This window comes from Nilaparvata lugens, chromosome 2 (genome assembly GCF_014356525.2).
Source record: "Nilaparvata lugens isolate BPH chromosome 2, ASM1435652v1, whole genome shotgun sequence".
In the NCBI taxonomy this organism is placed as follows: Eukaryota; Metazoa; Arthropoda; class Insecta; order Hemiptera; family Delphacidae; genus Nilaparvata; species Nilaparvata lugens.
In genome coordinates, this window is record NC_052505.1 from 71,748,272 (window position 1) to 71,775,692 (window position 27,421).

Here is a 27,421-nt window from a genome sequence, read left to right on the forward strand (position 1 = left end):
AATTAATAAGCACTAAGGCTCAACTCACACTACCTCGATTAGAATCGTACGATACTACAGTCTCTCGACCTTATGACTTTTTTGCTCATTCTCACTACTTCAGTTCCATGCTACTTCATTTTCTAACCATACTTTAAAAAAATATGAGACCTAATTTTCCATTTTTTTGCATGTAACAAATTTCAATGAATGTGGTTGTTGATGTTGGGTTTAATATTGCCAGACAAGTTTGACAAGTCAGGTGAACTGAAAATTATTGTACTAAATTATTGAATGGCCCGCTTTATACTGTAGGTTGTATTTTCTACTTCTCAATAAACTGAAGAAGCAGCAGATTGGCTCATATTTCCGATTAGTCTCAGTCTGTCGTAAGTGGGCGGCGATAAACTGGGTCTAAAAGCTTTCCAGTTTGTAGTCAATCCAGTTTGTCTGGGTTTTTTAGAACAAGTTTATTGCACATGCGTATTATAAAGATTTTTTGCGCGTAGATTCCCTTGCGCAGTATTCGGTCTCGGTATTTGATGTTTGATGTAGATTCCTTTTGTTTGTCAGATTCTGACAATCTTAAAACCTTAAAAGCCTCATAAAAACAAATTTTGAAAAAAAAAATTTTTATTAATATTTGTTGAATGTTTAAGCATATAAGTATGTGATATTCTTCCAAAAATATTTTTCTCAAAATCTATTATATTAATTTACTTACAGATTATTTTTCCTAAAAATCTAAATTCCACATGGATGACCATATGATACAAACCACTCTCTGTCTCAGACAGCACCGTATCGCGCATGCGTTAGCAACGGGTTTTTCCCGTTCCATTCAGTCAGTTCTTTGAATGTAACGTTCTTTGTGATGATGGTTACCGAGCACTGTAACTGGAGCCAATCGTCATTCTATTTGATGAAAATATTATTATCCAATGATGATTTATCATCTACTTCAATATAATAATCGATATATTATTATTTTATTTAATAAAAGAAAGAGTACTTTTGAAAAATATAATTAATAAAATATAACAGTTGTTATTTAACTGATGTTAAAGTCAGCATATTGTCATTTCAAAACAAAAACCGAACCCTCAACCTCCCATTTTACATTTAAAACATCAATAAACATAACTATTTGAAAACCTCTAATCCCTTCCAGCATATTGCAATTTCAAAGCAAAATCCCAACCTATCTTTCCACTTTTGAAAATATATCAAAAAGCATAGTTCTACCTGGACCCTAGCCCTTTCTAGCATATTGCAATTTTAAAGCAAAAACCTAACCTAACCTTATGGAACATTATTAAATATAATCCAAAAAAACCTAACCACTAACCCCTAACCCCTTCACATTTAATAATTTAGATTTCAGAGCAAAATCCTAACCCCCTAACCTATCCTTTCACATTTGAAACATCAAAAACATGACTCTAACTGCACCCTAGCCCCTTCTAGCATATTGCAATTTCAAAGCAAAAACCTAACCTATCCTAATAACACATTATTAAATATAACCTGAATAAAACCTAACCTCTAACCCATTCACATTTAATACTTTGGATTTGTTCGTTATCAGTGGACAACTAAATTCTCGTGTTTTGCAACATTCTTCCTAGGAATCAGTGTAGCAATTGGTGTAATTTTCTATTTTAAACCAATCAACGAACAGTTACAAAGTCAGTCTAGCTTTAATAAATTTCGATCCCAAAGTAAGGTGTTTTCTCCAATACCATTTGACTTGCATCCCCATGAAGATGACCACAGTGAAGTAATTGACTTGACGATACGGAAAACCGATATTGATAAAACTTGTAAGTTACTCAAATTGTCTATCTCAATCTAGATTATCAAACAAACAACACGCTTTTTTGGTGATGAAGTAAGATCATTGCTTTTAATCTGGATCGACCTGCGAATTTCAAACTTATGCTGTTATTCACGTCTGATCCCTTTCAGCTAAGTTTAGGACCTAACTTTCATAAGTTGAGTTGATAACAAACAAAAATATGATGACAGGTGAAGAAATGCTTCAATAATTGAGAGCCATAAACACAAAACTGAATTTAATTTGTCTTGGATACAAAAACGTATTTAACATGTGTCAAACTAGAAGTGACAGCTGACAGCTGTCACTACATCCTTTTTTCCGCAGGAACTAAATGCCTTCGGTTCCTTCTCAGCATTCCATCGTTTGACCTAATGTAGTAAGATTTATCAGGTAATTTTTCTTCCACCGCTCCATACCTCGTCATATCAGGAATCCAAACTTTCTCTCCCTGTGCTAATTCAGGCAATGTGCTAACTCTGTAAGAGGTTGTCACGAGTCACCTATTTGCTTAGGAAGTTGACGCAGTTGGTGAGCAGGCCCTACTTGCTGGTAGTGTACCATGCGCTTTTTCATAGCATCCTGAACTATGGACTGCTGCTATGGGGTCATGCTACTGCATGTGAAGATGTCTTCAAGCTGCAAAAGAGGGCCATCCGCATTATTACCTTGAGTGGATTTCTGGATCATTGTCGACCTCTCTTCCAATCCACAGATTCAGTCTTCCACCATCTACAGTCATTACATTTACTTGTGTGCTGTGTATGTGCGAGCACACAAATATTGAAAAGTTCAACACAAGGAGTGACTTCTATGGTCACGACACTAGAAGTCGAGGTCTCATAGATGTGCCATACCGTCGCTTGTCGAATACCCGTGATGCATTTCCTGCATTGGCCTTGCGGATCTTCAATAGGCTGCCGTGAGATTTGAATATGTTAAACACACCAGCATTCAACCTGAGACTCAAGTGTTGGCTTAGGAGAAATCCGTTTTATTCCATTCAGGAATTTTTTCTTAACGACTTGGTAGGCCTTGTCTGACGTATACTGCCATCTCGATAGTTAGTTAAAAATGTGAAAAGTTATATATTTTAAACTCTTGACGCAACCCATCCGGCATTGCTGGTATTGGTGAAGAGGAAGGTAATTCAAGGTAACTCCATTTCTATTGTCGTAGTATACTTTATTGTACTTTATCCTCTGAAGGTCTTTACTTATGAAAACACCGATTTTCTCTTGATATGTAGGTTGGAAAGTAGACAAAGACTAAAGTGTTGTACGGATTTTCCTCCATAAGTTACATTAACTCAGCTGGACTTGGACCACTTCTAAAGAAGTGCTTTGGTATGAGAGGAGGTTCCAATGTTTGGATCTTCACATTTGGTCAGGATCCTTTTTGCTATATCCTACAGGCTAGTCACTACAACAGGTATAATGACACTGGACCTAGGATTACGCCAACTTTAGCAATGTAATTTCATTATTCTATGAATTTCAATATAATCTTGTTATTGTGATTTAGAATTTTCCAAGAACTTTGATACGGTAAGTCATGTTGAGTATAGTTTATGACAACTCTTAACTTTTTTTACGTTTTTTGTCAGCCAGAACTTTGATCATTCTCTAGACATTGCAGTTAACCAGTTGATGCTCGGTAGGATTTGTCGTGGTAATTTAGGCCTTGTCCTAAAGATTTTTTTTTTTTTTGAAGGGACGGATTCAAGAATCCAAAGGTTCTAAGAACCCCACACGTCAACTGAAGCTTATTGTGTTCCCAAGTAGTATGTTAGTTGGGCAAACCAATACCTGTGTCCTTTACAAGAACCAGGAGTTTCCCCTATGCTAACATACCATTCATCACCTGGTTGCTTGTTGCAATCCAGTGTGATATGCTTGGCAGTCTCTCCAGACTGATTGGTCCTCGTGACCTACGTGAGTTCTACTCCTGGCCTTCTTTGAAGGTCCTTCCGCTGAGGAAGTGGTCGCCAAGTTGCCTCTAGGGCGCCTGGCTACCCTTGACTCAGCCTCTTGAACCACATTTTTGTGCCTGGAGCTTCACCCATCTCTGGTCTCTTGGTTTTTTCTTTTTTACCCTCCGAAACTTCGTAGGGTCAAAAGCCTCACCTCTCCCAAGAAGTTTTGCCTGAATGGCCGCCCTTCTTTGAGCAGTGGTGAGTTTTGGTCTCTCCACCCACAAATTCGTGACCTACGTAAGTTCCACTCCTGGCCATTTTGTAGGTCCTTCCGCTGAAGGAGGAGTCGCCAAATTGCCTCTAGGGCACCCGGTCACTCTTGACCTACATTTGTGCCTGGAGTTTCACCATCTCTGGTCTCTTTGGTGTTTTTTTTTTTGCTCCTCCAAAACTGCCCTGATGGGGCAGATCCCGTGGGTTTGAAGGCAAGGCGACTTCTTGAGTTGCATTGGGGTTTGGTTTGTTCATGAGGCTCCCACGAACAGCTAGGGTAGTGGGGTCAACCCAGACAGAGCCCCGCATGTCCAGGCAAGGCTAAATACTATAGGAGGGCGCCTGGTACCCTGCAGGCACCGTTAGAGACATCATATAAAAGTACCACCCATCAGCACGGTCAACATAACACCTTGGGTTGGCCTAAGAAGAAGTAATAATATGGCCAAGGAAGGCCGAAAGATAGGAGAATAAATGAATAATGGCTCAATGCTAAGTCAATGGAAAAAGTGCCATATTCTAGAATTGGAAAGTTCCAAAGCATATTAAGAAGGAGAAGATGGGCTTTGGAAAGGTGGTCCCTTTTAGTCGCCTCCTACGACAAGCAGGGATACTGTGGGTGAATTCTGGTTTTCAACACATTCTTGAGTACGATGATCAACTCAAAGCTCCCCCAACCCACAGGGGGCTAAGTCCTAAAGATGGTCTATTTTCCTGTAGGAACTCCCTGACAGAGTCCTTGACAAGGATTTGAAAAAAGACTCTCTTATCCTTCTCCTGAAATCAGAGCCAACACTGGAAAAAAGCCCTGGGTCCTTGACATCAAGATTCAAGATTCGTTTATTGTCAGAACTTTAATAACAAATGAAAGACATCGTCAAAAAACATACAAGCAATCGCAAATTTAACAACATCAATATATCACAGGTCATAAAATTACATCACATTATTAAGTATTTCATACTGTAAGGATACCTAGCAGTTAATTAAAACAAATTTAACAAAATCAATATATCTAAGGTCATAAAAATTCATTACATTATTTTATTAATCACATCAAGTAATTTATGCTGTAAGGACAGCAGTCAATTAGAATATTTTTCACAAAAAAATTTGAACTGTCTAATCTGAAACTCTTTTATTTCAACTAGTATTTTATTATACATTTGTTTTTCAAAACTATTTAACATAATGTGGTAGTTACACTGAGTGCTGTAGCTTGTCTAGTATAATGGCTGTGAACATTACTATTAATTGATTGGAAAACTGTTTACATTTTCCTTTGTGTACATCAGGCATTCAAAAGCACCCTGCATCTTGGCACCCTGTATCATCCGCTCTTTTTATATAATGTTGTTTGCTTATAATTTTGCACGTCTTTGCTTATAATTTCCTATGTATTCCTTGAAATGCACCAGTGAATAGCTTCATATTACTCTCATTAGTCATGACCAGAGATCTGGACTGACTTGGTCCTTGTCGTAGGGTTGACATATGAGTTATATACAGACTTATCCACGTTTATTAACTTAGTCAAGCATAATAAATATGAAACATTTTAAAATAGTCAATTTTAAACCTTAATCAAGATGGCCTTGTCTGTAAAATGCATAGGTATTGACTACAGAAAGTAGGTTCACTATTAATGACTAATGAAAGCAAAACCCAGGAGACAACTTGTATTCTTGTTCGGGGGAAGCTTAATGATCTCACAGAAGTAAAGCTATTGACTTTCACGCTGGATACTAAACTGGATAAGCCTAGTATTCCTAGTCCATACTCTCGCCAAATCGCTGGTCTAGCTGGTAAGCTTGGTCACGTTGGTCTTGCAATCCACACTGCAATGTGACCATTTGTGGATGCTCGGCTGGCCTTCGCTCGACTCGACAAAATTCGTAGCAAAGGCGAACGCTGGCAACGTAGCCATCCACAAACCGGATGTCCCAGTTATTTAGTAGAGTAGCATCTATCAATAATTATTGTATTATCAATCTAGTAAAGTACTACATTATTCCATTTAGAAATTGAGGATAAGTTGCTGGCCGGCCTAGCAGAGTGGTCTGATGGTCGTAACTTTATTCTGCTATTGCAGCGCCTGATCGTGGGTTCGAATCCCACTCAGTACATGGAATAAAACTTCTACAGCCTAATTACACACACTAGCAAAAGCTTATGTGAGTTTAAAAAATCTGAATAAATCTATCTATAAAAATGGTTTCCGCAATTTGATTTTATATTAGTTGTATATTTACACTGAACTTTATTTATGGTCTTGCAGTTTAATTTTTTTTTTGTAATACTGCCTTTCCCCTGTAAAGCTCAAAGCACCTGTATCTCTTAATACTAAACAAACTCCAATCATATGGGACTTTTATAATCAATCTTATTTAAAGATAAATTTGATGTAAAAAACTAACAATTTTACTGGAACACTTTACTTGTAAAATATTTACATGACCTGAGTTTTTAACCTTTTAGTAAAATTATTAAATCTCTTTTCATTTTATGTAATAATTTTTTTTTAAATATACAGTACTGTGATGATTCAGTTTATTCATACAAAGTATTTTTAATTTTATAGGCATGGAACTTCGTAATAAGAAATTAGCAATTTCATTTTATTTATTAATTTTGTTAATTGCTAACATTTCAGCAACAGTTGTAGAAGCGCTGAGCTCGCTGCAGGTTGCTTTGGAAATGAAGAAGTCTGGCAAACTTGAGAAGGCACTGAAGCTGTTCGAGCATGCTATAGCTCTTTCACCCAACCATCCTGATGTTTTGAATCATTATGGAGAATTTGTGGAGGAAACAAATAAGGATATTATTCATGCTGATCAACTATACTTCAAGGTATGAATAGAATATTGTATTCATAAAATTTAAATAAATGGGCTACTATTATAAATCCAGATTAAAATAAACTTGAATAGATTGTTCTTGAAGTCCTGATTGTCTTGTAAGATATGATTGTGTAATACGATAGAGAAACAATAGCATAAGTAGATAACCCATGGTATAGGGCGTTTATGTTGCAACTTTTACTGTTATCTCGAGCCTTTAGTCCACGTAGTTCTTTCCCGTGAAGCTTTATGACGCTGGTAGTCTCTCATATTGTGCCGTTCATACACTCTTACCTGGTCAAAACAGTAAAAATCGACAGTAATCGGCTTGAGATAACAGTAAAATTTGCGTCATAAACGCCCTATACCATGGGCTATCTACTTATGCTATTGTTTCTCTATGGTAATACAAAATTTGAAATATAATGATTAGTTCAATGTAGGTCTATAAATGCGGCGTGTTATTTGTTTTTAATTGTAGCACATACATTCATATAGTCAATATTTTGATTAGTCAGTTAAATTTGAAGTAAATATACAAATTAGTTTGTAATTTTACTCTAAATTTGTTGTATAATTTGTATTAGTCTGACATAGTTTAGTTTTATTGCAATTTCAGATTGTAATTTAATTTAAAATTAGTTGTATCATAGAGCAAAGATCCCTTGATTATTTGTATCTGGTTGTATAAAGTATAATTATTGCCAGTTGATGATGTCTGATTTTTATGGCATTTAACTTGAGAATTTTAACAAAATTCTTGTCTTGTCTCGTTTCGTTTTAGTGTATCTTGAATTGATTAAATATTTTTGTTTTTGCAGGCATTAACACACTGCCCAGACCATAGTCGAGCGTTGGCTAACAGAGAGAGAGTCGCTCACAGCGTTGAGGAATTGGATCGGGCAAATTTGAAGCGAATCGACGAGAAGCGTGACTCGGTCGCTAATATTCCTGACAACAACGCTGCCTTGCGGCGTGCCAAAAAAGAAGCTTACTTCCAGGTACTACAGAACCACATGCATTACTGATATCATTGTTGTTTGCTTCTGTAAAACATTTATCAACCATTTTACGAAATAAACCTGTGCCTCTGTCATATCATTTAGTTTTAAAATTTATTTATTGAAAAGTATTTTCATTTTTGATAAAACTAAATATATTTAGCGCAACACGAGAATACTTCTGGCTCCATCTGAAAACATTTACAAAAAATGAAAACCAGAGGTCTTCTGGTGTTGCGCTAGGTATTCGAATTTAAACTATTGATGAAATAATGAACTTGAATGATCAACGCATGCATGATTGCTCATCTCATAATTGCTCATTTAAATTTTTGGAGTCTAGAAAAACGAATTTACATCCACCAATTAGAATCGATTTCGGGAAAATGATTGTAGAAATCAATTTATGGAAACTATGCTTTTTCAGTTGTAAATTAATCTGGACTAGTGGGATGGTTCAACTTAATCTGGTTGGATGTCGGTTTAATCGTGTATATGTTTTTGTTCATAAACAAAAACTTCAATCATATATCAGATAGAAATTTATGATTTTTTTAATATAGGCTAGATTATTGAGTAACAAAAGATTCATAAAGTTTATTTTTAAATAATTATGACTGTAGAGTCAATACGCCCCACGGAACGAGTCTCGGATTAAACACTGTGAAACATATTCGACGATTCGGATGAGGATTTTTCATTTGCGTCTTTTTTATTTACAGTGTTTTTCTTCTATAGCTAAAATTGAACAAAAGAAACTGATTCAAGAAATATAAGTTATTATTGCACAATTCAAAGTATTTATTATGATGCTTGTTGCTGAAATTATATGTAATGAATAATCGCTTTATTCGTTACAAATATGAATAATTTTCTCATTTTTGGAGTTATTAATGTTCTCGTTCCGATTTTCAATATAATGTTGCTAATAACGATTGTATTGGCTTGTTTCAGCACATCTATCACACAGTCGGCATAGAAGGCAACACAATGACTCTATCTCAGACTCGTTCGATTGTTGAAACAAGAATAGCAGTGGGAGGCAAAAGTATTGCTGAGCACAATGAGATTCTCGGTTTGGATGCTGCTCTCAAATACATTAACTCAACTCTCATAAACAGGTAACAACCGCACTGATGAAGTTTGATTTGATTAAAATTTTATTCATGTGCAATTACAATTTATTACAATCACAATGTTGAAATTTCTTCTATATTCTTGTATAACATGGAAAAGTTTTGTACTATACAATCACAGTGCCGACAATATTGTATGGCTATGAAATGTTGGTGTTTTTCAAAAGTTGGTGTTTACCAAAAATTTTAGTTGAACAACCTAGACGAAGCATGCCGAGTCTAGAATTACTGTTAACTCATTCACTTTGGGGCTCATAGATGGTTCAAATATGTATATAAGAACTCCCGTCTCAGGTACTCCCCACCATACTAATAGAATAGAAATATATTTATTGCCATTCGATTCATTAGAAACATCGGCCTTTGTCACAGTTAAATTAAACATCAATACAAAAGCATAACATATGCTACTAAAAACATAATCAGCCAATAAAGATTTCATTATCATTATTGTACTAAAACTAATCATTCTTGTGCATTATTACTAGCTTCACATGGATTGGGGAAATTTTATAAAATGCTGGTATCTTTTTTATCTTTCATCAGGCCGTTTCTGACTAAATCTTATTCAGCCGCATCTAGGTCTCTTGCCGAGGACGGAAGGGCATAATAAAATTTGAGAGATTGCACCCTGAAACTTCTCAGGAATGCGTTGGAAGCATTTTCCTTTACCTTTCGATATTAAAATTACTTTCCTCTCTAGTATTATATCTATGCTTATCAGAGTTCAGGCTGAATTTGCTCAAGTTTTTCGTGACATAACACAGACATTCAAATTCATAACATAGACGGAAGAATAAGAATTTTATTTTCCATGAACAGTGGCTTCGTGGCTCTTCATTGTTAAAATTTAACAATTTAGTATTTCGCTGCCACAAAAAGGAGGACCATTAGAATACTGCTTGACAGGGGACTATTTCCCCACAAAATTATACCATAACCTAGGTGGCTGTGTAAAATTGCAAAATACACTGTTTTCAATACCTTTCTTGATACACTTCCTGCTAACCTTCTCCTCATAAAAAATCCTCTTAGTACCCTATTAAACTTTCTATATGAGTCTTCATTAAAGATTGGATTGCAAAAAAAACTCCAAGAAACTGAGTAGACTCTACGTTTGGGCTGTTGGCTAGACAAACTTATAGTCGATTTTTCATCATTAATGGCTAACTCATTCACCTCACTCCAACTATCAATCAAAAGATAGCATTGTTCCGAATTGGTATTTGCTTTTGAATGAATATAATCATTATCTTGAATGAAATTGTTTGTGATAGGTTGGGTGACATCAGCGTCGACGACATCTTGGAGATCCACAAGCGGGTGCTGGGCTTCGTGGACCCGATGGAGAGCGGCGTGTTCCGGCGCACGCAGGTGTTCGTGGGCGGTCACGTGCCGCCGCGCCCGCAGCGCATCTCGCCGCTGATGGCCGAGTTCGCCGATTGGCTCAATTCGGCGGCCGCCCTGCGGCTCCACCCGGTCCGCTACGCCGCACTCGCCCACTACAAGCTCGTGCACATCCATCCCTTCAACGACGGCAACGGTCGCACCTCGCGCCTCCTCATGAACATGATCCTCATGCAGGCCGGCTTCCCGCCCGTCATCATCATGAAGCAGGACCGGCAGAGGATTAATTAAAAATTATGAATTATTTGAATAGTTCCTTTTTGATTATGTTAATTTTGGATGTTCAGAGAGATGATTTTTTTAATTGAAAATTTGTTCTTGTTTTGACATATGGTGTATAAACTTCATTTCTTCTCTCCATTGATGAAATCATATAATAATCCTGGAAAAATAAAAAAATAAAAATTCTCCCTGAGTTTTAATTTATATCTTTCATAATTATTTTTTTAGCAAACTATTCATTGAGAAAAAAATGTTCCTGTGAACTAACAGAAATGAATTGACCATATGATTTTGACTTGGAAAATTTTGAAACAGGTAATCACGATATCAGTTTAAAATAAAAACAAAAAAGGCAAGCGTGTGTAAAAGACTTTGTTTTTTCCCGTTTCCCTAGCAACGAATTCGAATATGATGAAACCTATTCGTGTCGAGGGGGCGTTCGGTGCTATGCGGTTGCTATTCGGTACCGAATTCAAACCGAATCATCGTTTCACACTTATCGGAATTTGCCGAAAACGAAACGAACCGAACCGAACCAAAAGTGTGTGAAAGTAGCCTCTCGCTAGCAACGAATTGAAACCTGATGGAATTTATTAGAGTCAAGTGGGCGTTCGGTTCTATGCGGTTTCCATTCGGTACCGAATTCAAACCTAATTACCGTTTTACACTTATCGGAATTTGCCGAAAACGAAACGAACCGAATGAGTGTGAAACTAGCCTTACATTGAAATACATCTATCTCAACCTCCCTCTCCCTCTATCACTACCCTAAGAATCCCCATGTGTCTTATACTTGCCTGAGATATGGCTGAAATTGTGAATGGCTGTGTTGCAGGTACTACAGAGTATTGGAACTGGCAAATGGCGGTGACGTGCGCCCATTCATGCGATTCATTGCCGAGTGCACCGAGAAGACTCTCGACCTCTTCCTGTGGGCAACGGCCGAGTTTGCGCATGAAGTGCCCGCCCTCTCGCACAACCCCCACAACATCATTATTGACGACTAATTGCAGTCACCGTTTTATTGATGACTAATTGTAGTCAACGTTTTATCGACGACTAGTAGTTTTATTTTATCAACACTATTGTGTTGACGTCTTTCAAGTTTTATCGAGAAAATGTTTTTTCAATTCTGTTGAGTTGAGGGTCTTTTGATTTTCATGTTGTGATACCGCTCCTTAATCGCATATATTATGTACCTGATCTACTTTAAGCTTGGTTTATCTTTATATTAAAGATAAATATTGTTTGATAATATATTGACACTTGATCAACCAAACTAATATTACAGTATCATTTGTTTCGGTTAGTTGAAACAAGAGAGTTAAGTATTGATGTTTATTATTCACGTTAGAGTTTCTGTAAAGGATTTTATACAGAGATGAAATGAAGAGTTTAAGATGTGTCTAATGAGAGGTGTGTAAATCTATTCAATTGATTTTATTTAACCGATTTAGTCTAAATCTACAATTTCTAATGAAAGTGTAAAATGAGAGGTGTGTCGTAAAATGATGTTTTATAGATTTTGATGTTTAGTGCAGAGTTGAAAGCAGTATTTTATGTATTGTAGGATGATGCAAGCGTTTTACTTATGTGAGTGAGTAATGAGATGAGATTATGACCAATGAACTACCAAGAGCTTGGTAGGATTTGAACCCATGACTCAGTTCTTTGACTTCAGTTTATCGAGATTAAAAAAACTATGTCGCTTAATCGACTGAGCTATTGTAGTACGGTACACAAATATGTGGTGTTTTACTTACCGGAACTTTTTCTATAAGGAATATATTAAATAGATACTAAAAGACAGAAAATGGTTTTATTTTATGTCTAGGAATGCCAGTTTCATCTATTTCGACTCACATGTGAAATTGAATGAGACACTATGAGTAGCCTAAGGTATATTAAAATTGACCATTTTGGGAAAGTCAGTTTTCAGTTATAAAATATTTTATATTTATAATTGCATAGGTATGTTTATAAAAAATGCGATTTTATTGAAAACTTTATACAGTATTTGTGTGTTAAACTGTATATAGTTTGAAATTATTTTTTGGTGAAATCGATAACTTTAGCCAAAGATCTGTAACATAACGATAATGGTTTCAATTTCGTCATCTACTATGTAAAACTACAGAATAATAATGATGATACAGTATTATGATCAACCTATCAACACAATTAAGCTGGATTCCCGCATATCAGTGAACATATTCTTCCCATAAGATCTAACGGGTCTATTCCTATTAAGACGAGTGGAAATAGTTCCATTACAACTCATGAAAATAATATTTTCACTGAGCACTGATTTGACAACTTTGTTAGGTTAAGAATTGCAACAAATACCCTTCAGCTCTAATAGAAGTCTTCTCGGATTTATTGAAATTCGTTGAACTCATTGCATTTTTGGATGAAATTCAATTCTTTGGTGTTGAATACTCTGTCGTACTGTTCCAGGAAAGAAGCTTTACTCTGAAAAGAGATGTTCAGAACTTGTGTAAATCCTATTTTCCATGCGCCTATTTAATGCGTTTTCAATCACAGTAGAGTTCATACATAATCAGTTATTTTCATTAAGAAAACCTTAACGTCCTATTAGGAAATTCAATTTTCTATTAAGGCTCATGTCTTTTATATAGTGTAAAAATATTAAATCAGAAGAGTAGGTCTATACTAAACATTTTTAACACTAATGCCTACCAAAATTGGGAAATAAATTTTTCCTTTGTATTTCAATCCTACGTGATATTCTGGCTATACCCATTCTTATATCATCTCTATTGACTTTTCAAGGATGCATAAAATTCAATTAAATCTATTATACAGATGGAAATTAATGAGATATTGCAATTATTCAAATGCTATGAATCTATTATTATTATTACACGAAAATCTAAATTAAATGTTGTAATTCACCCCGAAGACTTCCCGGGCTGACAAATAGTTTTTGAATAGTAGCGCTCATCGAATTTCCTTCTAGCTGTTTACCCTGTTGTCAATATTTACTGTAGCAGAAGTCTTCGAGGTGAATTACAGCATTTAATTTGGATTTTCGTTTAATAATAATTGAAACTATTATCTTCTCTTATAAAATAATTTTTCTCTTGATTATTCTATTTTGCTAGTCTCTTAAATTAGTAAATCGACTATATGTTTCTAAAAAAAATAAGGAACTAAATTTATCATTATTATAGCTTTATTGTTTTAATTTTAATCAGCTTTTATAGTTTTAATTAAATTTCTATTCTATTTTTATAAACATATGAGTTCAATACAACTTCATTTATATTGTAACGAGAGATTACAAAATCCATATTGGTACCAGTACATGACTGTACAGGGGTTGAATAATAGAATGCTTTTCCATGATTCTTACCCGTATGGTTTATTGTATTGAAAGAATAAATTTTATTTTCATTCCGAACTACTGTTGAAAATACAAACTTCGTGTACACTGGGTGAAAATATTCGCCATTTCAGAGAGTTGGCAATAATATTGTATCCAGAGTGGGTGTAAATCATTAACATTCTTGAAATATGTATCTTTATAGTTATGATGATTTTAAATCAGTCATCATAAAATATAAAGAACCTTCTCTCGATTATTTCAATATATTCTTCATAAGCATTTCAAATAAATAAGCTAATACTTTCCAAACGCTTACAATAAGCTAAGTTTTTTTGGCATCTTTATTCACATAAATTATATTAAATGAATTTAAATTGATCCTGAATTCAAATTCGTATTAGTGTAATGCTCGTGTATCATTTTAGATTCCCTAAAAAAATATGTGATGAATTGAGAAATGTTGAAAATTATTTACTGTTATTCAATACTGCTTTGTATTATATTATTTACTCTATTATTGTAGGCTACTCGTATTTAAACGCTGTTGAATATTTAAGTCATAAATAAAGAACTGTGATACATGAAAAATATAATTATTTCTGACTAAATCTCCATGCCTAAATCAATCATGCCTGAATGATTAGAATTTATACAGTTAATTTTGTTTTCATATCTATATTTTTTTCAGGAATAGCTCAGAGAGAAATTACTCTTACATTACAAGTGTGTCAGAAAAATATTAATAATCTTTCACATTAATTTATACTTTATCATAGTACTATATTTCTATAAAAACACTTCACTTACATTGGCTACTTTTTATCAAATTAATAAAACCAATGAAAAATCTTGTAGTACCTACCCTTTATTTCAAAGTTTTTAAAAAATAAAGGGTACTACAAGATTTTTATATTGTTTTTATTAATTAGTATATTTTTATAGAATAGAATGATATTTTTTATTATTCATGATGATCATCACTGGTTGAAATAATTGACCATGTCAAACAAGTCAATTAAGTCATTAATTTTGCCTTCTCTTGAGCAATATTCAAATTTGTGTATGGTTGCAGATTGTTATCAAAAGGATTTCTTATGATCATGAATATTAAAATATTATTTTGAAATGAGACACCTAGAACTTGTAGAAGCATGACAGTAAGAAAACGAAGAAGGCCAGTTACAATGGCAGCGTCATGCTCGATGGTTTTACACAGCTTATTGCGCTCTTTCCAGCTTGGCGATTTTACTAGTTTCTTCTCGGGCCCAGAAGCATACAGACTGAGTTTACATTGTTCATTATTAATCTCTTATCTGATGTATAATCCGTTTTTTGAATCTTTCTACAGTATGTCAGAAATTGTGGCTTAGTATGTGTGATTAGTGCTTGAAATATTACAAATCTACTGCTGTATAATAATTGAAATAGTGAGAATATTAGAAGATTTATTCAAGTTAATCTTGAATGTGACTATTTCACTACAATATAGTATAGAGCTTCTAGACTGGTATTGGTACCCATTCTAATATGATGCATTGAATGCTCTATGAAAGCATTCTGTTCATCAATACCAATAATACCAAATTTCTTGTTTAGACAGATTAATGAGCCCATGAAAGTTTTAACATTTATTTCATTCATTTAAAATTTTCATCATTTCAAGTTGAAAACGATGTGGCCAACATTCAAAATTGAAGGGATTCTTTGCAATAAAGCTACTCTGGACGAAGAGGATCAAACAATGCTGGGAATAACATTGGTACTTTCAGGTGAGTAAGATAGGCTATTCATTATAACAATAATTGTATAGTATGTACTCATTTTCGGTTGGGTAGTAAGGCAGTCTGTTATTGAATCCAATTGATACACCATACAGTAAACCTAATGCATACATTAGCCTGTATATTACTTCAACATAACATGATATATTATTTCAATAAACCATAATATAATACTGTCCTGTCTTTCCATTCTTTTCCACTATTTAAAAAACACTTTTGAAGTGGAAACACTTTTTAGCAGTGGATATGTCTCGAACTGAAGAAACCGACTCTTATGTCAAAGCTATTGATGGTACAGTGAAAAGGTCCACATTATAATAAAATGAATAACATTGAAAAAATAGGACAATTAAAGCGTTGTCGATTCTCTGTGTTATCACTGCCATCTTTAGTATATAGTATAGGCTACCCGATATGATATTCATTTTTACTTTCCTTGCACTATTACCATAGGTAAGGAAAGTATTGCTTTCTGAAAAAAATTAAGGTACCCCAATTTCTAAATTTCTATACGTTTCAAGGTCCCCTGAGTTCAAAAAAGTGGTTTTTGGGTATTAGTCTGTATGTGTGTGAGTGTGTATGTGCGTCTGTGTACACGATATCTTATCTCCCAATTAACGGAATGACTTGAAATTTGGAACTTAAGGTCCTTACACTATAAGGATCCGACACGAACAATTTCGATCAAATGTAATTCAATATGGCGGCTGAAATGGCGAAAATGTTGTCAAAAACAGTGTTTTTTCGCGATTTTCTCGAAAACAGCTCCAACGATTTTGATCAAAATCATAACTTGAAAAGTCATTGATAAGCTCTATCAACTGCTACAAGTCCCATATCTGTAAAAATTTCAGGAGCACCGCCCCATCTATGCAATATAATCTATATATCAATATCATCTATATATAATCTATTCAATATGGCGGCTGAAATGGCGAAAATGTTGTCAAAAACAGGGGTTTTCACGATTTTCTCGAAAACGGCTCCAACGATTTTGATCAAATCGTTTCATACCAAGAAAAGTCATTGATAAGCTCTATCAACTGCCACAAGTCTCATATCTGTAGAAATTTCAGGAGCACTGCATCATGTATGCAAAGTTTGATTTTAGATTCTCAATTATCAGGCTTCAGATACAATTTAAACAAAAAATTCCAAGTGGAAAAGATTGAGCATAGAAATCTCTGCAATTAATGTCCAGTAACATTTTCACCTAGGAGGTCAAGGCCCTAAACGGGCTGTAGCACCACGGAGTAAGTAAGTAAGTAACATTTTCACCTAAAATTGAAAATAAGCTCGAAATTCTAGAAAATAAGATTATTCAATTGCAAACTATTAGCAACTGTTGATTCTATTAAATGATTCACTATGAAGAGATAGCAGACCTAGTATGTCTCCAGCGTTATTGTCCTGTCACCAGCTGGCTCAGATCTTTGTTTATAAGTAGACTTGAGATGCCCCTGAACACTAGCGTCAGGAGATCAATTTTCATAACGGCAAGGAAAGTATTGTGAGTGCGCCACACCAGATTTTTAATTCTTGTTGATAATAATCAATCATACTTAGTCCAGGAACAAACTGGTAACGTTGTGGAGCTAGACACGGATAGAGCTATCTGCTTTGTCTAATGACAGACAAGGATAGCAATACTAATGTTAATCAGGTGCTGACTTTATAACGCACTATAGGGAGTGAATGTGGAGGAATAATTTATTGGTCGAGTAATATTTTATTTCAATATAGGTACGGTATCTTAATATATTAATTTGATACATACATTTTTATTAAATTAGAGTGTCTATTATTTAAAATGCAGTACACTTGAATTGCAAAAACTATTCAAATAATTTATAGAAAAGTGCGACAAGAAGAAGATTGATTTTTATGAATACTGCTATCCTTTAATAATCTAAAATTTATATTTTGCTATTAAATTCAGGCATTCTGACTTTATTGATAGCTTGAAAAGGTTTGTTTGTCAAAATTGATCATATATGTTTTGTGTTTCAGGTTTCTTATCAAGTCTTTTTAATGGCTGGCTTATCGGATGTCTGTTTTTGAGATCTGAGTTCCTGTCGCAGTTTCATTTATTGTTCATGAACTTGAGTATAGCGTGTCTTGGCCACAATCTTTTGGCTGGTTTCCCATTCCAAGGGACCTCAGCTATCTCCAGACGGTATATGCTCGTTAACATTCGTAATTACAGTTGGCTCATAGGTTTCATGTTAAATGCACATTGTTGAAAATCCACCAATAATTAGTATTGCACATAATGATAACCTTAATCATCTAGGTATAATGGGCTCCTACAAAATGGATTCATATCTCAAAAAGTAATTATAAAAAAATCCACAGAAATGTATTTTATTTTGATAACTTGATAGTATCCTAATCAAGCATTTTTTAAAATTATCAACAATAAAAAGTTTTCAAAAACCTGTTACACAGCCTTAACAACAACAGAAAAAATACATAGATTGCTATATTATGTGGATTATTAATCCTGCTGGTGTCTGAACTTGATTTACACACGACTGCTAATGGTTACTTCCTGGCGTCTCACTGGTGGCCTAATGTAATAAGAGCCATAATATAGTTAAGAAAGTAATAAACTTTCAGGATATTTGAACTGCAAAATTACTCGTTCAGAAAACTTATTCAGATGATTTATCATGTCATGATAAACTGACTGTTTGACGACGTTTTCACAATACAAGAATGTAGTTATAAAATGTTTTTCAATTATAATCGTTAAATCAATAGGTAAAATATCAATTTTTAAGATTGTTTAATTTTGAAAAAAATGCAAATAAAATCTGTGTTCTCTCAGCAAAATTAATCATAATAGGATTTTCCGTAAATATAGGAATATCCTATTTATTCTAGGTACATTGAGAAGACCCAATACATGTAAGAAATATTATTCAGTTTATTCTATTATCTTTAGTCTATAGAGCATAGATCATAAAAAATATGAGCCATGGGATAGATTATTACTATCTCTACAGAAATCACATTTAGTATTTCATTCTACAATCATTATTTCTTTCAGCTGGTTGTTTGGGAAACACTGTTGTCAATTGTTCGCTTCCCTGGACAAATTCTTCAATAATGTTGAAGTTCTAGCATCAATCTTGATTATTTTGGAACGATACAGTTCAAATCATCTTGATAAACTAGGTAGGGTACCGTGTTGATTTCCTACTGTAACATATTATAATCTAAGGTTTTCAAGCGAAAAAATGTAAAATTTCAAATACGGACTTGGTTTACAAAATTTCAATGTGGGTTTTCAATGTTTAAAATTGGGGCATTTTTATATTCTCATCATTGGAGTATAGAAAAATGTCACGCAGTCATGCATCATAGTTATGCAAGGGCAGACATCTCTATCATAGTTGTTTAACTAATAAAAATTAACTTAACCTAGTTGGACAAGGACAGATGGATTGTCCATGCTTAACATTTTAATTTTGATTATGACTGGGATATGCAATATTGTTATTTCCAATAATTTTTATTCACCAATCATATTCTTCTGAAAAACTTACTGGAACATCCATGGTTTCAACCAGCGAAAATCCTATATATATTGACATTTCAAGGACTCATTTTTACGTTGATTGTACAATACAATACAATTTCGTGTGAAAAGACTATTTAACATTAAGAATACAGCCGGCCTAACTATATAAATTTATGTAGGTTTTTTCCATAATGGATTGAAAAAATTACCTGTTAATGATCCATTCTTTGAATTTTATTTGAAGGAAACAAGTTCTACTTCTATGCTGTCCTATCTTCGTGGATTGCTTCAATGGTGTATGCCAGTCTACCATTCTTTGATATAAGCAAGTAAGAATCATTCATTATATTTGTATTACAAAGCAATAATCAAGTTTAGTGATAAGATTGGCTAAAAATTCTTAATTGGAAGCCACCCATAACCTCGAGATTATTGAATTTCTTCACAGATATGACGTCAAATTCTCAGATATGGCGATGGGTATGTAACTGCTTCTCCAAATCCTCCATACCTCATAACTCAACCCTGTAGTTGTATTTGTTTTGTAAATACTACTGATTTGAAATCCACAAGGCCGCAAATTGAAAGATCAAGCTTAGTTTTGTTGAATGTTATAGTTTTCCTGAATGACGAAAAAACAAAATACAGAAATAGGTTTTGTACCCCTTCTTATTCTATCAATGACACCAAAATTGTAATACACAAATTAAAATGCCAAGGATAAGTGGTAAAAATTATACACGTGTAAAAGATGAGATCAAATGTGATAATTAACTGTGCGTGAATGATTGTAATAATCCAATAAATGAATAAAATTATATTTTAGAGTTTTCCATCAGCAAATTTCCAATGTTGCAGATTTGTATGTGATGCAGCTGGAATATCATGCAGTCTTGATTGGCATCCTCAGAAACAAGTTGATCAACTCTACATTGCTGTGTACATCATCATCTCTGTTCTTCCAACTCTCGTAATGTAAATCATCAATTATTTTTATTAATTATTTATACATTTAAATATTTATTTATACATTTATAAGATTTCATTATACACAAATCACTGCAATTAATGTCCAGTAACATTTTCACCTAGGAGGTCAAGGCCCTAAACGGGCTGTAGCACCACGGAGTAAGTAAGTAAGTAACATTTTCACCTAAAATTGAAAATAAGCTCGAAATTCTAGAAAATAAGATTATTCAATTGCAAACTATTAGCAACTGTTGATTCTATTAAATGATTCACTATGAAGAGATAGCAGACCTAGTATGTCTCCAGCGTTATTGTCCTGTCACCAGCTGGCTCAGATCTTTGTTTATAAGTAGACTTGAGATGCCCGTGAACACTAGCGTCAGGAGATCAATTTTCATAACGGCAAGGAAAGTTGTGTGAGTGCGCCACACCAGATTTTTAATTCTTGTTGATAATAATCAATCATACTTAGTCCAGGAACAAACTGGTAACGTTGTGGAGCTAGACACGGATAGAGCTATCTGCTTTGTCTAATGACAGACAAGGATAGCAATACTAATGTTAATCAGGTGCTGACTTTATAACGCACTATAGGGAGTGAATGTGGAGGAATAATTTATTGGTCGAGTAATATTTTATTTCAATATAGGTACGGTATCTTAATATATTAATTTGATACATACATTTTTATTAAATTAGAGTGTCTATTATTTAAAATGCAGTACACTTGAATTGCAAAAACTATTCAAATAATTTATAGAAGAAGATTGATTTTTATGAATACTGCTATCCTTTAATAATCTAAAATTTACATTTTGCTATTAAATTCAGGCATTCTGACTTTATTGATAGCTTGAAAAGGTTTGTTTGTCAAAATTGATCATATATGTTTTGTGTTTCAGGTTTCTTATCAAGTCTTTTTAATGGCTGGCTTATCGGATGTCTGTTTTTGAGATCTGAGTTCCTGTCGCAGTTTCATTTATTGTTCATGAACTTGAGTATAGCGTGTCTTGGCCACAATCTTTTGGCTGGTTTCCCATTCCAAGGGACCTCAGCTATCTCCAGACGGTATATGCTCGTTAACATTCGTAATTACAGTTGGCTCATAGGTTTCATGTTAAATGCACATTGTTGAAAATCCACCAATAATTAGTATTGCACATAATGATAACCTTAATCATCTAGGTATAATGGGCTCCTACAAAATGGATTCATATCTCAAAAAGTAATTATAAAAAAATCCACAGAAATGTATTTTATTTTGATAACTTGATAGTATCCTAATCAAGCATTTTTTAAAAATTATCAACAATAAAAAGTTTTCAAAAACCTGTTACACAGCCTTAACAACAACAGAAAAAATAAATAGATTGCTATATTATGTGGATTATTAATCCTGCTGGTGTCTGAACTTGATTTACACACGACTGCTAATGGTTACTTCCTGGCGTCTCACTGGTGGCCTAATGTAATAAGAGCCATAATATAGTTAAGAAAGTAATAAACTTTCAGGATATTTGAACTGCAAAATTACTCGTTCAGAAAACTTATTCAGATGATTTATCATGTCATGATAAACTGACTGTTTGACGACGTTTTCACAATACAAGAATGTAGTTATAAAATGTTTTTCAATTATAATCGTTAAATCAATAGGTAAAATATCAATTTTTAAGATTGTTTAATTTTGAAAAAAATGCAAATAAAATCTGTGTTCTCTCAGCAAAATTAATCATAAATAGGATTTTCCGTAAATATAGGAATATCCTATTTATTCTAGGTACATTGAGAAGACCCAATACATGTAAGAAATATTATTCAGTTTATTCTATTATCTTTAGTCTATAAGAGCATAGATCATAAAAAATATGAGCCATGGGATAGATTATTACTATCTCTACAGAAATCACATTTAGTATTTCATTCTACAATCATTATTTCTTTCAGCTGGTTGTTTGGGAAACACTGTTGTCAATTGTTCGCTTCCCTGGACAAATTCTTCAATAATGTTGAAGTTCTAGCATCAATCTTGATTATTTTGGAACGATACAGTTCAAATCATCTTGATAAACTAGGTAGGGTACCGTGTTGATTTCCTACTGTAACATATTATAATCTAAGGTTTTCAAGCGAAAAAAATGTAAAATTTCAAATACGGACTTGGTTTACAAAATTTCAATGTGGGTTTTCAATGTTTAAAATTGGGGCATTTTTATATTCTCATCATTGGAGTATAGAAAAATGTCACGCAGTCATGCATCATAGTTATGCAAGGGCAGACATCTCTATCATAGTTGTTTAACTAATAAAAATTAACTTAACCTAGTTGGACAAGGACAGGATGGATTGTCCATGCTTAACATTTTAATTTTGATTATGACTGGGAATATGCAATATTGTTATTTCCAATAATTTTTATTCACCAATCATATTTCTTCTGAAAAACTTACTGGAACATCCATGGTTTCAACCAGCGAAAATCCTATATATATTGACATTTCAAGGACTCATTTTTACGTTGATTGTACAATACAATACAATTTCGTGTGAAAAGACTATTTAACATTAAGAATACAGCCGGCCTAACTATATAAATTTATGTAGGTTTTTTCCATAATGGATTGAAAAAATTACCTGTTAATGATCCATTCTTTGAATTTTATTTGAAGGAAACAAGTTCTACTTCTATGCTGTCCTATCTTCGTGGATTGCTTCAATGGTGTATGCCAGTCTACCATTCTTTGATATAAGCAAGTAAGAATCATTCATTATATTTGTATTACAAAGCAATAATCAAGTTTAGTGATAAGATTGGCTAAAAATTCTTAATTGGAAGCCACCCATAACCTCGAGATTATTGAATTTCTTCACAGATATGACGTCAAATTCTCAGATATGGCGATGGGTATGTAACTGCTTCTCCAAATCCTCCATACCTCATAACTCAACCCTGTTTTGTAAATACTACTGATTTGAAATCCACAAGGCCGCAAATTGAAAGATCAAGCTTAGTTTTGTTGAATGTTATAGTTTTCCTGAATGACGAAAAAACAAAATACAGAAATAGGTTTTGTACCCCTTCTTATTCTATCAATGACACCAAAATTGTAATACACAAATTAAAATGCCAAGGATAATTGGTAAAAATTATACACGTGTAAAAGATGAGATCAATGTGATAATTAACTGTGCGTGAATGATTGTAATAATCCAATAAATGAATAAAATTATATTTTAGAGTTTTTCCATCAGCAAAATTTCCAATGTTGCAGATTTGTATGTGATGCAGCTGGAATATCATGCAGTCTTGATTGGCATCCTCAGAAACAAGTTGATCAACTCTACATTGCTGTGTACATCATCATCTCTGTTCTTCCAACTCTCGTAATGTAAATCATCAATTATTTTTATTAATTATTTATACATTTAACTATTTATTTATACATTTATAAGATTTTATTATACACAAATCACTAATACATGGTAAAAAAGGACCAACAGGCTTAGCCCAACACTGTGTATGGTATTATAGGCTATTGTATGGGCCGCTATTATCGATGAAAAATTATTGATTTGTCACGAATATGAAGATTGGTAGCACATTTGTATTCAGATTTACTGTTTTACAAAGAAAATGAGAGAATACCGATCAAACGAGCCTTGAAAAGTTTAAATATTTTCTAACAAAACAGTAATTTCTAGGATATAATATACCCTGCTATTCCTAAATTATTAGTCTCATATTATTATATGGTCTTATATTCTTTAGTTTTCTATTTCCAGCCACTAAGATGAGTTCTCAAATAATTGTTAGATTGATTATTTCTATTCTCATTTTTTCTAACACTTCAGTACTAAAAACTAAAATAGCATTATATTTTCAGTGATTTATTAGGTTTTGTTATACACGTAAGAGGGTTGCTTAGCGTTGGAAAGGATGTATTTGGCTAAAAACGATTATCTACAGTACAATCTCGTCTCGTAGTGAATTAGATTTGATTAAAATGCTAGATAGTAAACGAATGTAAAAAACCGCAGTATAATAGAGAGTTAAGTGTTAACCAATCGGTTTGAACAGATTTTGTAATTTGATCTCTCTGTACATCTTCTACTAAATCATTTCTGTGGCTGATTTTTTAATAAAGCACTTTTATAACATATTATTAAGAAACTAAATTAACAATCATCCAATCTTCAATGTTTCGTTTCTTTTCAGATGTGGATTAAAAATACAAGAGAAATGCCAGAAAAGGAAATATAATTTGAGAACAGACGATGACCAAATAACTGAGGTTTATAATCCAAAGATCTTATGTTCTGTCAAGATGCGCTGACTGTAATTTTAGATAATATTTGTAGTGAAATATACAGGTTTATCATAAAATAATGGTGCGGTATCGAACATGGTTTAAAGAAAACCCTAATTCCTTACAGTTGATGTTGTTTATTCATCTAATTTGTCGTATCAGGCAGTTTTTTACATGATGCAGCTGGAATATCATGCAGTCTTGATTGGCATCCTCAGAAACAAGTTGATCAACTCTACATTGCTGTGTACATCATCATCTCTGTTCTTCCAACTCTCGTAATGTAAATCATCAATTATTTTTATTAATTATTTATACATTTATAAGATTTTATTATACACAAATCACTAATACATGGTAAAAAGGACCAACAGGCTTAGCCCAACACTGTGGTGTATGGTATTATAGGCTATTGTATGGGCCGCTAATATAGATGAAAAATTATTGATTTGTCACGAATATGAAGATTGGTAGCACATTTGTATTCAGATTTATGTGTATGCACATTTTGTATACAGATTTTACAAAGAAAATGAGAGAATACCGATCAAACGAGCCTTGAAAAGTTTAAATATTTTCTAACAAAACAGTAATTTCTAGGATATAATATACCCTGCTATTCCTAAATTATTAGTCTCATATTATTATATGGTCTTATATTCTTTAGTTTTCTATTTCCAGCCACTAAGATGAGTTCTCAAATATTTGTTAGATTGTTTATTTCTATTCTCATTTTTTCTAACACTTCAGTACTAAAAACTAAAATCGCATTATATTTTCAGTGATTTATTAGGTTTTGTTATACACGTAAGAGTGTTGCTTAGCGTTGGAAAGGATGTATTTGGCTAAAAAGATTATCTACAGTACAATCTCGTCTCGTAGTGAATTAGATTTGATTAAAATGCTGGATAATAAACGAATGTAAAAAACCGCAGTATAATAGAGAGTTAAGTGTTAACCAATCGGTTTGAACAGATTTTGTAATTTGATCTCTCTGTACATCTTCTACTAAATCATTTCTGTGGTTGATTTTTCAATAAATCGCTTATATAACATATTATTAAGAGATTAAATAAACCATCATTCAATCTTCAATGTTTCGTTTCTTTTCAGATGTGGATTGAAAATACAAGAGAAATGCCAGAAAAGGAAATATAGTTTGAGAACAGACGATGACCAATTAACTGAGGTTTATAATCCTAAAAATATTATGTTCTTTCAAGATGCGCTTATTTAAGATCATATTTGTAGTAAAATATAGGTTACACCTTACCGTATTCATTTCGATAACACCTCAACTTCATTCATTTTACACTCTGCAATTTCAGCACTACAAACTCTGTAGTATTTTTTTCTGAAGCAAATAGGTAAACTTTTTATAGCATGATAAAATCATTTTCTAACTTTTTGGAATTTACCTATATGTTCAACCATCAACTCATATAGCTAGGAAAATGAAATCAAGTTTCAAGCAATTTCTTCAATGGGACATATTAGTTCGGTCTTCGAAAGAAACATTCATGGATCAGTAACGATTGCTGAGCGAGAAGTTGTTCAGTGTTCACTTTTCATTCATAAACTATTACTTAGAATCCTAAGCTTACTAAACTATTTCAATTCAGGAAATGAGTCGCGAATAAGCAAGCTAAGTCATTATGAGATATTTTAAATGAAGTTAACAAAACTTTGATTATAATTGTATTAGTTCCAGATATCGTCTAATTGTTGTAAATGTACGAGTAATTGAGGACAGAGTTTCAATCTCAATAATTAATTTTTGCCATCAATATTGTAGGCTAGTGTCTAATTTTCAAATAATTTTATTTATTCCAGGCAGTGACTATGATGATCATATTGATGCAAATATCATGGATTCCATCCGGACTTGTATCACTGTTCTCTCTGATAAATATCAGGCTTCCCAAAGCCTTGGTCTTCATGGCTCCAATTGCTAACACGGTAAGACCTGAGACCTCAAGTCTAGTCAGATAATTAATTTTCAAGTCATTCACTAATCAGTTAGTAAGTCTAATCATTGAATTGTAAATTTCTTTTGACTATTACACTTGAAAGTTCTAGCCGTTCCTTCCTCGATGTACCAAGACAATTCTGATTTTTAATACCCAACTGTGAAATTTCCAAGAACAATATTTTGTAACAAGGTTGAATGAACAATTAACTATCAATAAATTGTTTAATTCGCATAGGATTTATATTCATCGAGTTTTTCTTGATGTTCCTTTTGCTTAATTTTTGTCTTATATAACAGAATGCTAAGAGTTGCTATTCACGATAGACGTTAAAATGGTACGGTAATTTCAGACGCACTTTAAACGATTACTTAGTATCAATTTGAATCAAGTATAATTACGAAGCTTTTTTTCAGATATCGACGGCAATACCTTTCATAACAATTTTTTGTTATGACCAAGAAGTAAGGAGGAAACTACTAGGAACTTTGCAGAGAAGACAAGGATGGAAGATGAGACGACTGGCAATAAAAAAGTACCGAAGGAATCCTTCTCCTTGTTCGATTGACGACAGATCCAATTCTCATTGCTGACATATTTCTACAGTGGTTCTTCCACAATTCAATGAATAATTCCAAATGTTTAATAATATACCAATGATAAACCACAAATTCATAACATTCTAATATATCAGTAACTTTGAATTCAAAATTATTTGTTTATTTTCTTTCAATAAAAATGTATATCAAATTTAGGTCATACTTTGATTTATGTTGTAGGACTATTCTAATGCCGCATCTACATGTTGGCCCAGCCTGCAATATGTTGCGGTAGCCAGCGTTGGCAAAAACCACCCATCCATACACTGGCGCTGGCCGACATTGGCCTTCATTGGTCCATCATGTAGAT

General features: G+C 33.4%; 2 protein-coding genes across 4 annotated transcripts; both read left to right on the top strand.

Moving 5' to 3' along the window:
• Positions 1-1,551: 1,551 nt before the first annotated feature.
• LOC111043988 (protein adenylyltransferase Fic) lies at positions 1,552-13,037 on the top strand. The gene is made up of 6 exons (XM_022329037.2): positions 1,552-1,802; positions 6,658-6,854; positions 7,666-7,845; positions 8,800-8,966; positions 10,259-10,609; positions 11,446-13,037. The coding sequence occupies exons 2-6, from the start codon at positions 6,702-6,704 to the stop codon at positions 11,615-11,617; spliced, it is 1,023 nt and encodes a 340-aa protein (XP_022184729.2). The 5' UTR covers positions 1,552-1,802; positions 6,658-6,701; the 3' UTR covers positions 11,618-13,037.
• Positions 13,038-15,074: 2,037 nt separating this feature from the next.
• LOC111043973 (visual pigment-like receptor peropsin) lies at positions 15,075-27,266 on the top strand. 3 transcript variants are annotated; one of them, XM_039421632.1, is made up of 9 exons: positions 15,075-15,386; positions 15,556-15,728; positions 17,751-17,916; positions 18,793-18,920; positions 19,511-19,595; positions 20,125-20,241; positions 24,452-24,527; positions 26,376-26,501; positions 26,929-27,266. In XM_039421632.1, the coding sequence occupies exons 2-9, from the start codon at positions 15,632-15,634 to the stop codon at positions 27,103-27,105; spliced, it is 972 nt and encodes a 323-aa protein (XP_039277566.1). In that variant the 5' UTR covers positions 15,075-15,386; positions 15,556-15,631; the 3' UTR covers positions 27,106-27,266. The 3 variants fall into 3 exon arrangements, with proteins under 3 accessions (XP_039277566.1, XP_039277567.1, XP_039277568.1); XM_039421633.1 differs by having other exon boundaries at positions 15,075-15,328; positions 15,560-15,728; XM_039421634.1 differs by lacking the exons at positions 15,075-15,386; positions 15,556-15,728; positions 17,751-17,916; ... (1 more) ...; positions 19,511-19,595; positions 20,125-20,241 and adding exons at positions 21,019-21,303; positions 22,183-22,310; positions 22,905-22,989; positions 23,508-23,624.
• The last annotated feature ends 155 nt before the right edge of the window (positions 27,267-27,421 follow it).